The sequence below is a fragment of the Lethenteron reissneri genome, chromosome 57, assembly GCF_015708825.2.
Source record: "Lethenteron reissneri isolate LAM-NWPU_2019-01 chromosome 57, ASM1570882v1, whole genome shotgun sequence".
Lineage (NCBI taxonomy): Eukaryota > Metazoa > Chordata > Hyperoartia > Petromyzontiformes > Petromyzontidae > Lethenteron > Lethenteron reissneri.
The window spans coordinates 4,606,547-4,620,477 of record NC_083835.1 but is presented as its reverse complement, the minus strand read 5'-3'; the positions used below and the strand labels follow the sequence as shown (position 1 = coordinate 4,620,477).

Below are 13,931 nucleotides of genomic sequence, written 5' to 3'. Positions count from 1 at the left end.
GAAGCAACATCCTTGGTTTGCACGTCTTTGCCTTCACTACTTACCCATGCTGACCAGCGTGGTGAAGTATGACCAAAAACTGCCCACCCACATGGTGCGGGCGAGGCTCTCATCCAGCAGTGGATTGACAAAGGGCTCTACACATATGCAAATATCAAGTCACCACACACACACACCACATTTTCCTCCCACAATGCTGATGTTACCCACATCACACCCCGGATACTAATGTTAAGCCTGGAATGACACGAAAGTGGGTAGCGTGACCGCCTGGCCGCCTTTGTCTCTCCGGTACCGATGTTAACGCCCCAACAACTTGCACACTCATTTAATGCCGAATCAACCTAGAGAAGAGACCCGGGGCCGGTTATGGTATTCCTTGCCATTGACATTACCCACAGGGAATCGGAAACGCAGGTCGCCGGGTTCGTATCGCGGTGTGCTAACCACGGAGCCAGCGCCAACGTTAAAAAAAAACCCCACGACAACCCACACACATCTAATGCTTCTTATAGACTCCGTCTATTATCATAATGTAATTTCATAGTCATTTCCCACTGTCTATTGACCTGGCGAGAGTGGCCCCCCCACCAAATGTTAGCGCCCACGGTGTCGACGCAAAAGCGAATAAATAAATTAAACGAACAGCGCTCGTGCGGCAGTCAAAAGCCTTCGGCGTGCGTGTGGGGGGGGGATTACCAGCCTCAGGGACGCAATGAAACCACCAACACCTTCACCACGTGGATTTACAGCCACCAAACTTGACACGCGTGCTCGCACAAACCCACACCCTCCTAGCGCGCCAAACGCCGTCCGATTCGTCGCAGCTTTGCACGGCCGCACAGACGACAAGCGAAACCCCAAGCGACGGAGAAATCCGATTTCAAAAAAGATATAAACCTAAGCCCCGCCGAGTCGCAAGACTTGTTTGCAAGAAGGATCCCGCGTTGCGACGCTGACCCCAGTTTCAGAGCCAAATGCGGCAGGAGGACCCCGAGGAGGATTGGGGGGCAGAGGCGTTTGAGCCGAACGATGGGGTGACTGGCAGCCAAAAATTAACCCGTAAAAACAAAGTTTTTCACTATAAATCCTTTATATGCGTGGCATCGGGGTGGCTAGAGTCCTCTCGTTCTCTGGCTTGAGATGGTTGCCACCTATGGGTCAGATGATTGTCTGGCAGCATTAAACAATTGGTAATTAAATAATGTATTTTTTTCCCCTAAACAGTGTAAAATTTTGGAAAACATTTTTAACGAAAATTAATTGTCACGCACAACGAGTCTGTGTGCAAAGTGTCAGCTCGATTGGATCACGGGAAGTGGGTTAAAAAACGACCGAAAGATTTGCACGGTCCTAAGCAAGCAAGCGAACTTAATATAAAGGATTTAAAAAGAACAGAGCACGGCTGAGAGGAACGTCCCACCGCGGCCGGCTCGTAGCGACGACGGAGCCAAGCTAAGAGTGGGCCGACTCATAGCGAGTCTTGGAACTCCTATACTTGACGGATCGTTGCTCATTGGGACAGCCAGGGATGGAGGCGTCCTCAGGCAGGCCCTCATCCGGCAGCGGATAGATCATGGCTGCTGCCTTGATGATGACGGTGAATGAATAAAAAAAACCCACTCGGAGGCTTGCTTGCTGTGAAGCAATGAAATTCACTTGTGAGATGTTAAACGATGACGGCACGGGGAAATCGCAGTGCCTGGACATGATCCACCTATATACCGGTGAACATATTAACATCATTTTTATTTAAAGCTTTCGTGACTGCAGGGATTCATCTTCTTGGTTCTTTCGGTAAAGTCACGTAGAAGGGAAGTGATAAAATAATAAAAATAAAATTAAAACATTATTTTTATTATTTTATTACTTCCCTTCTACGTGACTTTACCGAAAGAACCAAGAAGATATTAACATCATCTATTGCACTTTCAACAGATCCCCTTTTTGTTTGTTGCTAGCCCGCTTGGCGTTTTGAGAGCGAGCCTTCTTGCCGTACTGCTTGCTTGGCGGGTCATCTCGCAAAGCACGACCTCGTGTCGCTGGACCACGAGGCGCACGTCGCAAGCATCAGCGCCACCCCGCGCTTAATCAAACGTAATCCGCACGCGTATCCGTCTCCTTGCAATGGCGCTACCACAGCGTAATTCACTTGAATACATGCAGTGTGACGACTCGGGACTGGCGAGTCCCAAGCTCGTGACATTATACGGCCAAGGTGGCGCGCGCAACGGCCTGTGTTATAGTTTCAATAAAAAAAAGTAATCGGCTTGAAGGCGAGACACATGCTGGCACACTATCGCTATCATCTCTCCATCGCCGGCCTCAATCAATGCCATCTCTCAAGATTCGGGGGAAGTAACAATCTATCTAGCGCCTGCACACGAGTGGATCCAATTGCTTTACAGCAGACGGCCCTTTTCTCCGGTGGTATTTGTTTTTTCCCGTGTGTGGAAATTAATAGGGGGCGAGACTTTGGTTGGATGCAAGGATTCACAGGTGGAACGTTCGTTCGCTCGCACCGGAATACGCGCATTCATCGTAAAGAATCGATTGTTTTACGGTCCGTGCAAATCGCGCGCACACGTTCACCTTTAGGCTGACGAAAAAGAAAACCACCAAGACATGCGGCGAGAGGGTACAAGCGATGGTGGCGCAAACCTGGGCTAAGATTGATCGCCGAGTCAAATCGTGACCCTGAATTGTGGCAATTCATCGAATCGCAGGAAGATTAATTATCGCAAGCCTAGCAGGTGCTCAGCGCTGCTACAGACAACATCAATGTAAAGGTGACATAGGATGGGCACGTGGCCACCTGCAACAGGAATGGAACTACGTGTGTAGGTACGTTGAACTTCTTTCGCGCCGTACATATCCAAACATGATAATCAGAGGTGAGGGGGGAAGGGCAGCAAAACAGGAATCTAAAGCCTCAACAAGCATCGATTATCTCCCTCTACGCTTTCACGCCGCTTTCGCTTTTGGCTCCGCGGGCATCTGGAACTTCCATCAAATCTCCGAGCATGCCGAGCGATCGAATGCATTTTAACGTGCGTACGTATGTTGGAACCTCTTTCGCACTGTACGTAACGAACCATGCTAATAGGTGCGACAGGGCGGGGGGGGGGGGGGACAACAATCTAAACACAACGAACTAAACGCACATTTTAAATAAAGCTCCCGAACAGAAAGGGACCTTCATCGCATCAATAAGCACCCGTTCTTGCGAGAAAAAAATCCTATACAAGTTCAAAAGGTTACGAATAATAATCTACGAAGATGAATGGAATGCCTATAACTATTATCCACTTGGTGCAGTCTTTATCCCAAAAACGTTCACGCGCGGCGCGAAACGGTTATACGTAACGTACAATTCGGAGACTGCCAGAGGCGATTTGCATTCATATTCTTGGTTCTTTCGGTAAAGGCACGTAGAAGGGAAACAACTAAATAATAAAAATATGAAACAATAAAATTCTCACGACGTTTCGATTGCAACACAAGCAATCATCATCAGGTGTGAAAACCACACCCTTCTACGTGACTTTACCGAAAGAACCAAAAATATGAATCCCTGCAGTCACGAAAGCTTTAAATCAAAAAGTTTGCATTCAGTTGAGAGTTCAATTCCATCTAAAGCCACGTCCGTAAGTTCTACGACGCGATATTGCTCCACGACGCCAACATTATAATGCCGTAAACTCAAGGTGTATAAAAACTACTCTTGATTTGCACACAGTTATAAAATTAGACGGGGGCGAAGTTAAATAGGATGGTAATTCGCTAATCAATGTCACGTCAACTTTAAAATGAACCTCAACGCATCCCACAAGCGCCGACTGTTATAGGAATGAGCAAAAAGTCTTAAACAAATTAAGAATTGTGACACGAAGAGAAGCACTATTCTGTACCCATATCGGAGTGATGAACCAGCAACATTCAGACAACCGTTTCATAGCTCCAAGATCCCACCTGGGCTTTGGAGAGCAGGCTCACACGAGTCAACTGAGACCGATGTGGCCTCGTCCAAGCCATTAATTAACTGCGCAAAAAAGTGATATAATACGAGACTATGCGGATTAACTCCGTGACGATGAGCTTCTTCAGGAAAATGCATTCCTTGCGGAGTGAAGCATCGGACATTGCGCTGAGCAAGTAGCACGGGGGGGGGGGGGAGCTCTAGTGAAGTGCGCGGCGAAATCTCTACCAGGCTTCCGACACATCTGACGCTTGCTTAAGGGTTAAACACAGTGGGGTGGAAGGTAGGAAGTGGGAAAGAAAGCGTGGGGGGGGGTGATTTTGGGGTGCCACGATGGCGAGATGTTAACTACCTCGCCTGGTGTACAGGAGATCGTGGGTTCGATCCTGATGCTAATCCCTGCATATTTGGAGATGTTACATTCTCACCGCGGTCACTTGGAATTTTCTCCGGGTCTCCGATTTTTCCCTCTACATTTAGAATCAACGTGAAGGCATTTCGAGTATTTGGCCGCTACAAATTTCCACGCGATAAGCCACTTCAGTTGAGCTATCATTTGCGATGGTCAGGTCGCTTCTGAAAACGAGCTACAATAAATCAGTGGGGGGGGCTCTTACCTGGCGGTAAAAAAAAACAACATTGTTCAGTGTAAACGCACGTGGCTTTGTTTACCGATGGCTAACAAGAGCAGCGCGCTGGAGGAGGCAGTTGGGGGAGTTGACAAGCAACACCGCTAATTTTACCAAATCCTGCCGAGTGCTCCCAAACTGCTGAAGGACTTCGAAGGTTGGATACCAATGGAGGGGGAGGGGAGGGAGTCTTGCCCCAGCCACGCAAGACTTAAAAAAAGTGAACGTTGCTCAAAATGAAAACGCAAACGAACGAACTTTCAGCAAAACAACAACAGCAAAACACAGATGGCCATGGGATTTTAGTCTTTGAATAAAATACGCCGACGTGCCGAAGCGACTGAATTGGTAGTGCCGTCGACTGGGGTCTGTCCGTCGAGTGCACAAAGGCGCTGCGGATCGGCCCGGCGTACAAGGGTTCATTGTCCAATGAACCCAATGGAAACTGGCTCTGTCAGTCTGTGAGTGAAGGCCACGTCATGAAAGGAAATGTCACGGTGCATCTCCAAATAACCCATCGGGGACCGGTGTGTGCGCGTGTTTTCAAACGATCCACGGTATATACATCTTGGTGACAAAAGAGATATCTGTATAAAAATAAAAAGCTGATTGTAAGTTTCAGCTTAATGAACACAAGCTGTCATAGGGAAGCAAAAGTGCCATCGTTTATAGTTTAAAGGTAAAAATTATGTCATTTACTTAATTGCATCAGTTCATCTCATTTTTTTTTTACACATTCACTTAAATTTATCGTGCAATCTTTTAACAGGCGCCCCAGCAGCATCCACTTAGGAGGCATGAGCACTGCACAGGCAAGGACAGGTCAACAACTTACCTGGTCTGCTATTTCCCCTACACCGGTGATGTCTAAGGTGGGCCTCCCAATTCCACGTCGTCGAACCGACCCCACCGGTACCAGTGCCATACAAAGCCCGAACCTGACTAGTGCGAGGTGACGATGCACGGCTCCCAGTGCCGCGTGCTTTGAGGCAGCACAGCCCCAGTGGCGGAGTGCGACTGGAGTACGGCCCCTGTGCAGTTGCACCGCCAGCACACTCAATAGCTAGTACAGCAACGACAACAGCCCCTTTTCGTCACCAAGTGGCGGCGACGTCACAACGGCGCCTGTGCCAGGCCAGGCGCACTGGGAGGCCACGTGAAATGTCGAAGGCTCGATGACAGGAGGGGTCACGGGACAGACCCAAGTGCCATAGGTTGACCGAGATGACTAGCAAATGCACTACCGTGGTCCCTGCTGTGCCAACTTGCTGCATTTTAGCCCACCGTTGTTGTGAGCATCACTCCTCTGCCCTCTGCCGTTGTTGGGAGGACGACTGCCTCCCAACTGCCCAGTTGAGTACTTCACGAGCCTCCTCCAGAGGCCGATCCTGACACCACTGGTACCGAGGTCTTCGGCAAGACCGAGTACACCCCCTATCGTAACAAACCACCAATGCGCGCTCACGCACGACGCGCTCCCGCATCTCACCGGCATCCAGAATCCCCTGGGCGAGGATGGCACCGAACTTGGCCATGACGTCGTCGTGCTTGTCGCTGATGACCTTGGTGTACAGCTGGCGGAAGTGCGTCACCTGAAAAAGCGAGTTGCGTGGTTTACACGTGACCAAGCGACGAGTTTGCACGTGCGCACAACTAAGTGGCAACCGCGCTGTTGCAGTCACGATACTAAATAAAGCAACTCGCGCACCTCCGGTTAGCCCGGTTGGCTACACGTGGCGCAAAAAAATTCACATACATCACCATCACCTCCTATTAGCTGGGTTGGCTACGTACGGTGTGAATGAAGTTCATAGCACATATGTACATACTGCAGCCCATGATGAGCAGTATCTCTGATTTGCATCATCATCGTGTTAGTAGGTCACTAAAGGGTTGAGATTTCATCTCAAGTCACTGGACTTTGAAAACGCTCTTGAAGCATAGATTCCACGCGTAAACTGCCGCCTTCGATTCGTTGAGGTCTTACGAATTGTGAAATCGCGAAAATTGTAAATTGTGACCATGGTGCACGGCGGTTCAAGAAGCTTAACAGAACACTGGAGAGGATGGGGTGAGAGGGGGTGTTTAAATAAACTTGCAGAATCGTTTTAACTGCCACGCGCCGGGAGATCGAATTGACCCGGCTACCTCCGGATTATAACTGCAGTGTGCTGACCGTTACACTGCGTGACAGTATTTTGTAAAAAAAAAAAAATTGTGCAGCGGAAAAAATTATGTACGCTTGGTGGGTCACGAAAACAATGTCGTGAAAATCATGTTCAAAACAAGCCTTCACATATGGATTTTTTAAAATTATGAGTTGATAATCGCTGTGGCCGGCACATAGTGGTTTAGTAAACCAAGCACGGACAATGGAGGTACAAACATTAAGTGTTGTGTATGAACGGTGATTACAACCAGAATGTGAACACACCCTTTACCAGCCGGGAAAGCCGTTAAAAGGGCGGCAGTAATATTAACAATCATTAAACAAAAGAGCATTTGCATTCGAGAGAACAAAACAAAGATGTGCACTTTTTGCCTTTAAGGCTATTAAAATGGTACGGTGGCTTTTTAGTAATGTGGGGAGAAAAATTGTCAAATGAAATCCAATAGTCAACATTGTGAGAAACGTTCCCAATGTATGTGCAAGTGACGCAATGAATAAGCATCTCACTGCAAATGTTAAACACTTTTTGGTATTATAAAAATACCAAATGGACTTAACCAGTCACCTCACACTTTCCATATGCCGAGCAATAACGGAATTAAAACGTTTCAACCCAAAAAGGATTAAATGCTAATTAAACTTCAGTGACCCTTAATTAAACCAGTTTACATCAAGAACTGGCACCGCCGTGAAGATTTCAAGGCCTTTAGAGTAACAAATCATGTTCAAAACATTTATGTCACTGGGCATTAGATGGAAAATAACTAAATCTAGCGCATGGCTTTTAAAGGATATATATATCAACACAAATGGAAGAAAACACATGTTCAGAGATTAAAGAAACAAAAACTCTGGTGCATTGAAATAAATCAACCGCGTACACACAATTAAATTGGCCTCATCTCACAATGTCCCACGGCGTAGCCGAAACAATAAATACACAAACAGCAAAATGCACTGGCTGGAGGGGTGGAATTCGTATACAATTCGAAAGGCTGATCGGACTTGAGCTGAAAGTGGGGTTCCAGTGGTTTGCTGATGACCAACGCTTTAGAGAGCGAGCTTTGTGCGTGGCCGGCACATAGCAGCTGGGTGCAATTAGCGGCACGCGATTATCGGGGAGGCCACCCAGCACGCACACACACACACATAGACGAAATGGATAAATTGACTGTTATGAACCTCAGAATAGTGTGTGTGCGTGAATCACAGCTTCGCAGCGACGTGGATGTTGTGTAACACGTCTCAGACAAAAGCACACCATGTGGTCAGTGATAATGGTAGCTATGCCCGTGGGGCACTGGCTACAATCAGTCATAACAAGAGGGAGTGGTGGTGGGGGGTGGGAACAAACAACTGCAGCGGATCCCCATTACAATTTTGCACCGGCGAATTTCTCCCGGAAGCATTCTTTAAAATACACGAATAAAAATCAAATGTACACGAAGCAAAGAAAAATAACATACACCGCTGCCTCCCCCACCACCCACCCCACCCATACTCCCCTCACAAAAATGGTCTCTCTAATGGCTCTCGGCCACGTCAAAAAAAAAGGTGCTCGCTCAAAAAACACTCGTCTCTATACGAGCCATCCTTTTCCGAGCGGGGATTCTTTGTGCCGGTGCGCTGGCATGGCATGCGGCAGGCATAGACGTTGGCACACTCTGTGCTTCGAACCTGACAACCCCTGTACACTTCTTGGCATGACCACACAAATGGGCATATGGCATCCGAATCTGGCCAAGGACTTCCCCCGCTCGCCAGCCCGCCCCCCGCACCGCCCCCACCCCCCCAGTCAATTTAACCAAATATAAAGCGCTGGCACGGTACAGAGAACACCAACAACGTGGGTACAAAGGTGGCCAGGCATGCGTAGTCCTGGCCACATCAATCCCCCTACCTCTCTCTACCGTTTCCGCCAAGTGCCGTCTAGTGAACTCAAAAAGAGAGCCCTTTAACCCGGCAGACTGTGTGGCTAAACTCGGGATCCTTCCATTTATTTGGAACTCTGGGACAGCAGTGCAAAACATGTTCTGTGAGTAAACCATCCCACAGAAGGGAATATCACAGAGCCACCTCTGACCTCTCTTCACAGATCGGAGAGGAACACATCTCCCCACCCGCCGCTGCATGTGCGAGCCATACTGAGATTTTAATTATCCGTGCTGGAATATATCCAAAGGAAATGCACAACCAAAATAAATGTGATGGTTGATTTTTTTCGTGTGCAGTCATTGGTGACCAGGTTGAGGCATGTTTATTGGATATTTGTGAAACAGCTGGTCATCTGTGAAAAAAAGCTTCATAGCTCTTTGGATTCCTCCATTGTAAAGAACGATTCTGATTCTGAGACCATCATCAACTCTCAGTGCACTTGAGAGCCCAGTTTAATCGCAAGCTGTTGCCCGGATTCAAACCCAGGATTCTCCCAGTGGATTTGATCTCGGGAACCTTCGGTGCTTTGTCTTTTTTCGTGCGATTTAAGCCTCAAGTCAAATCCAACGGCAACAGGAGTTGTTACGCGCCGCATGCGCATACGGAGAGAATTGCGAGGCCGCTTCCGAGCGGACTATAAATCCGCCGGTCTCAACGCCGCAGGTCACGGCGAGGTCACGCCTCCGTTACATCGTGGGGTCATGACCGGCAAAAGCCTGGATAGAAATCGCCGAGTCGAGCGCCGTTAGCGAGCGCCTATTTGCGGGGTCGAAACGGCACGTGGCGGAGCCGCAGGCAAAAATTAAGCTACGCGGGCACTGGCCGTCTAGGGTGACTAATGTTGACCGGCGTGTACGGTGTGCTCGCTTTGGGCTAAGTCAACTTGGGTACGGTCCACATCCAGGTGCAGAGCCAACAGCAGCCGGTGGTTTTGCGTTACGGCGAGGAATCATGGGACCTTTCTTTTGCCAGTATCAAAGTATGAAAAATTAGAATAGGTTTCACCTTTTCTGGCAATGCAACAGGTGTTAAAGATGTTCAAACAACAAAGAGATACCTTTTGCAAGGAATCAAGTCTGCATTAACCACACGTACTTGTGGTGAACATGCAAACAAACATACTCTGATAATATATGGCATTATCTGTGGAACTGATTGGCCTACACTAGAGATAGCCTTGTTCATGGCCTCGTCTCACCAGTGTCAGACCGGAGAACACCAAATGGCGAACAGTACAAGGACAATGCACATAGAGCATGTTTGCTTGCATCTTCACCGCAAATACTATTTGGTATTTGAACCTCTTAACACCTGTTGTATTACCAGAGAGGGTAAAACCTATTCAGATTTTTCATAATATTGTACCTGTATTAATAAGAATAATTGACATTTTATTTGTAAGATGCCTTCCACTAATGCCTCAAGGCGCCTAATTATGTCGACGACGACGACAACAGATCAAGTGTGTCGCCCGTTAACAGACCGTTGGGGGGGAACAGGCGTTGTTAGCGAGCACCTGTTAAGGCCGGAATGGTTAATGAATGAGGCGGGTGTGGTCAGAACCACGTTCGGCCGCCTTTGTCTCCCAAGGTCTGAGATTTTTCACACTGCTCCAGGCACCCATTAAAGGCTGAATCGTTGTCGGGAAGGCAAAGGACCGGTTCAGATATCACTCGTGCCACTGATGTTAGCCGTGGCCAGGAACTGAAGTCCAGTTGCTGGGTTAAATTTATGCATGGGCTTTCACGGCCAATGTTGTTATTCGTCGTTCATTTTGCATGTATATTGAACTTCTTTTGCCCCGTACGAAGCCAACCATGCTAATCGGAGGTATAATGCAATTTTTTTTTTACCATACACCTCCACCACCCAACAGAGCCAATCAATTCAAGTTGTCACGTGGGGGCAAACATGCCACTTGACTTTGCTTTATCAGCAAACCGAAGGAATGTTAGAAAGCAAGCAATGCGTCACAATTTCGCACAGCGTTTCACTGGAGATTACAACCAGAAGCATCAAGGCGTTCACGAAAACTCTGCTCTCGCATGCCAGTCTTGAAGTGCAGTGCCATAACGTACTACACCCCGCCTCTCCCTGCACACGTGTGTGCACGCCCGTGAGTTTTAATTCCGTGGGGAGGAGGGGCCCCCCGTTGGGGGAGCACCACTGGAGGCACAGAAGCCACGATGCCCCGATGCTCCTTCAGGCCAGTCGGAAGTGGCAGCAGGAGGGAGAAGTGTGGTAGTTGGAGGGGAGTCATGATAATGGACGAGGGCGGTGGTGGGAGAAGGTTGATACATTTTTTGTAAAAATCCGTGTCCCATACCTTGGGGCAGGTGACGTCCGTCTGCTGCACGAGGATGAGAGCGGAGGCAATCAGCGCGCCCTGTCGCACGTAGTTAACCGGGTCGTTCGTCATGGGTTCCAGCAGAGTGATGGCTTCCTAGTTGGGGGGTGAGAGGGGAGACAATGGAGAGCGAGAAAGAGAAACAGTGTTGGTGGAGCAGTGGGCGGCAGAGGATTGGTGAACTGTATCACGCCTCCAGTATTCCGCGCATTTCCCTAATAACCATGTGGGGTGCTTTGATTTTAAATATTAATGGAGCTGGAACATTTTGATTTAAAGCTTTCGTGACTGCAGGGATTCATATTCTTGTTTCTTTCGGTAAAGTCAGGTAGAAGGGAAATAATAAAATAATAAAAATATTAAACAATAAAAATTATCACGACGCTGACTGCAACACAAGCAATCATCATCAAGTGTGAAAGCCACGGCAAGAAAATTTGAAATTTCACTTTTTTTTTATTTTCTTGCTGTGGATTTCACACCTGATGATGATTGCTTGTGTTGCAGTCGAAACGTTGTGAGAATTTTTTATTGTTTGATATTTTTATTATTTCCCTTCTACGTGACTTTACCGAAAGAACCAAGAATAGCAGCTGGAACAGTTTAATACTCCCGTCTACTCCTCAGGCCTTCCCAAACGCTTCCCAAACCATCCTCAGATCTGGACTTTTCTAGCCCTCCTTTTAACATCGAATGTAATGACGGATTGAGTACTATTCTGACGGTTGGTGTTCCAAAGTTTTTCACTACTCCCCCATAAATACTTTAAGGTTTCATTTCAGTTTAAACGAGGCGAGAAACTCAAGAGACCAGGATGGTCCTCACTTGCAAGCGACTTGGTTCTCCAAAATTACGACAGAATACAATCACACGCAAGGAAATTAAACCATTTTTATTCTTAGGTTTTTTCGGTAAAGTCACGTAGGTAAAAAATTAAAATTAATAAAAGTAAAATAAAAATCACGACGTTTCGGAGCATGATAGCTGTATCAAGTGAGATACAGCTATCGTGCTGTGACGGTTCCACCTGAAGACGGAAGCTTGTGTTGCCTCCGAAACGTCGTGATTTTTGTGTTATTTTTATTTTACTTTTATTAATTGAAATTTTTTACCTACGTGACTTTACCGAAAAAACCTGAGAATATTATTCCTTGCAGTCACGAAAGCTTCAAATCTAGAAATTAAACAATGTAGAACAGAACTGCCGCGTTAAAGGAGAAAGAATAATTACCGCGAAAAAACAGATGACGTTAAATAAAGTAACTATTTCCCATCACATAAGTTGACTGTCAAATTATTTTTTCAAATAAAATTTTTTTTCAAATAATTTTACGGGAAAAGTCAATGGCAGAACACATGACACGCATAATCAATGCAATCATTGCACAATTAGGTAAACAGTAAACACACATCGTTATCTTTTTACCTGAGCATTTTAATGTCTCCCTAGCGGCGGAGTTTACTTCTTAAATAAGCTCAAGCACCTCCACTCGCCCTCTGTTAAGTGTCCTACGTGACATTTTACTGGCAACAGGAATTTATGACGTACTTAAACCCTCCAGAGACAAAATTCCCAAACGAATTCCCGACAAGACAGCCAACCTTAAATCCCCGGTGAAACCTGCACGGCACCTCTCGCTAATTGCTACCGATTGCGTGGCTTTTTTTTAATTGCCGCCAATAATCCCCAATGCCATATTCTCCCTGGGATTAAACAGCATGAAATCACAACACGGGAAGGGGTGGGGGAATGGGGGGGGGGGAATCCAACGCAAACAGCCACTGCCAAGCCAGTAGGAAGTAGAGGGCTGGGAGCGCGTTAATCATTCTTTGCCGCAGGAGGGAATTCCCGATTTCGCCACGAATTTCCAAAGTGGCCACCGGCTGCTGGAAAAGCGCCGTGAAAGAGCACGGTCCGTGTGTACGTACGTACGTACGCAGGTTGAACTTCTTTCACACCGTACGTAAGCCAAGTGTGCTAATTCTAAGATGCGGTGGAACGACAACAAAACTAAAACGCACGCAAAAAAAGACACGCCACCCGTGCACAAACGGTCTATCGGAGCAGATCGCACAGGGAATTGAATTAGATTGCATGGGCTCCGTTGTGTTTTAACGGGGACGTCTTAAGCGTTACCAAAAATGGCAATATTTATAGCGGCAGGAGGCTAAGTGCAGCATTTGAATAATCGCACACTAAAGTTGAGGATTACACAGAGCCCACCTCGATTTTCAAAACGTGTGTCTTGGCTCTGTTTTTAGTTCTTTATTTCGTTACTCATAACCAGGAGAGCGCCATTACATGCAGTCGATATCTAATACTGTAATTGCACCGAGAGATAAAGGAATCACCGAGATGAATAGCTGGCCCATTAATTGCAGTGGGAGACACGTGGTGTGCGGTGAACTCAAGAAAAATGGCTTTAATGTGAATTTTAGTGGGCAGCCTATTGTTAATTCAATTAGACGACAACAACACCGCTGGTCACATGGCTGAGGTGTCTATCTCCAAAGCCATGCATTAGTTATATTAATATACATGGGATAGATAATGTGCTATTATGCACAGCAGAGAATATCCGTGTCACAATCGCATTGCACATTGTGAAAAAATAACGTCAAAAAGCAAATGGACATGTCACGAGTCACGTCATGAGTCATCATTTAATTATTTTGCTGATTATCCGTGTGTCGAATCATGAGCCCAGGCACATATATTATTTAAACATCTGCACGAACGTCCAACGAGTAGACGGGAGCGATGAAATCGGCTCGTGTGCAGGTGCTCACTGGGTTATTGCACCGCAGGATGATGAGTCGGCGAAAGGCTTGCGAATACCTTCATCCAGGAGTGGGTTTTTACCGTGGATG

The 13,931-nt window shown here is 47.0% G+C and overlaps 1 protein-coding gene across 1 annotated transcript in view; it reads right to left on the bottom strand.

Annotated features, from left to right (window-relative positions):
* PSMD1 (proteasome 26S subunit, non-ATPase 1) overlaps positions 1 to 13,931 on the bottom strand; it is a 156,103-nt gene that overhangs the window by 76,590 nt on the left and 65,582 nt on the right. The window contains exons 16-17 of the mRNA XM_061575041.1: positions 11,040 to 11,156; positions 6,098 to 6,200 (exon numbers count right to left, since the gene is read on the bottom strand). Of these exons, the coding sequence (XP_061431025.1) occupies positions 6,098 to 6,200; positions 11,040 to 11,156 (220 nt within the window). The remainder of the gene's footprint in view (positions 1 to 6,097; positions 6,201 to 11,039; positions 11,157 to 13,931) is intronic.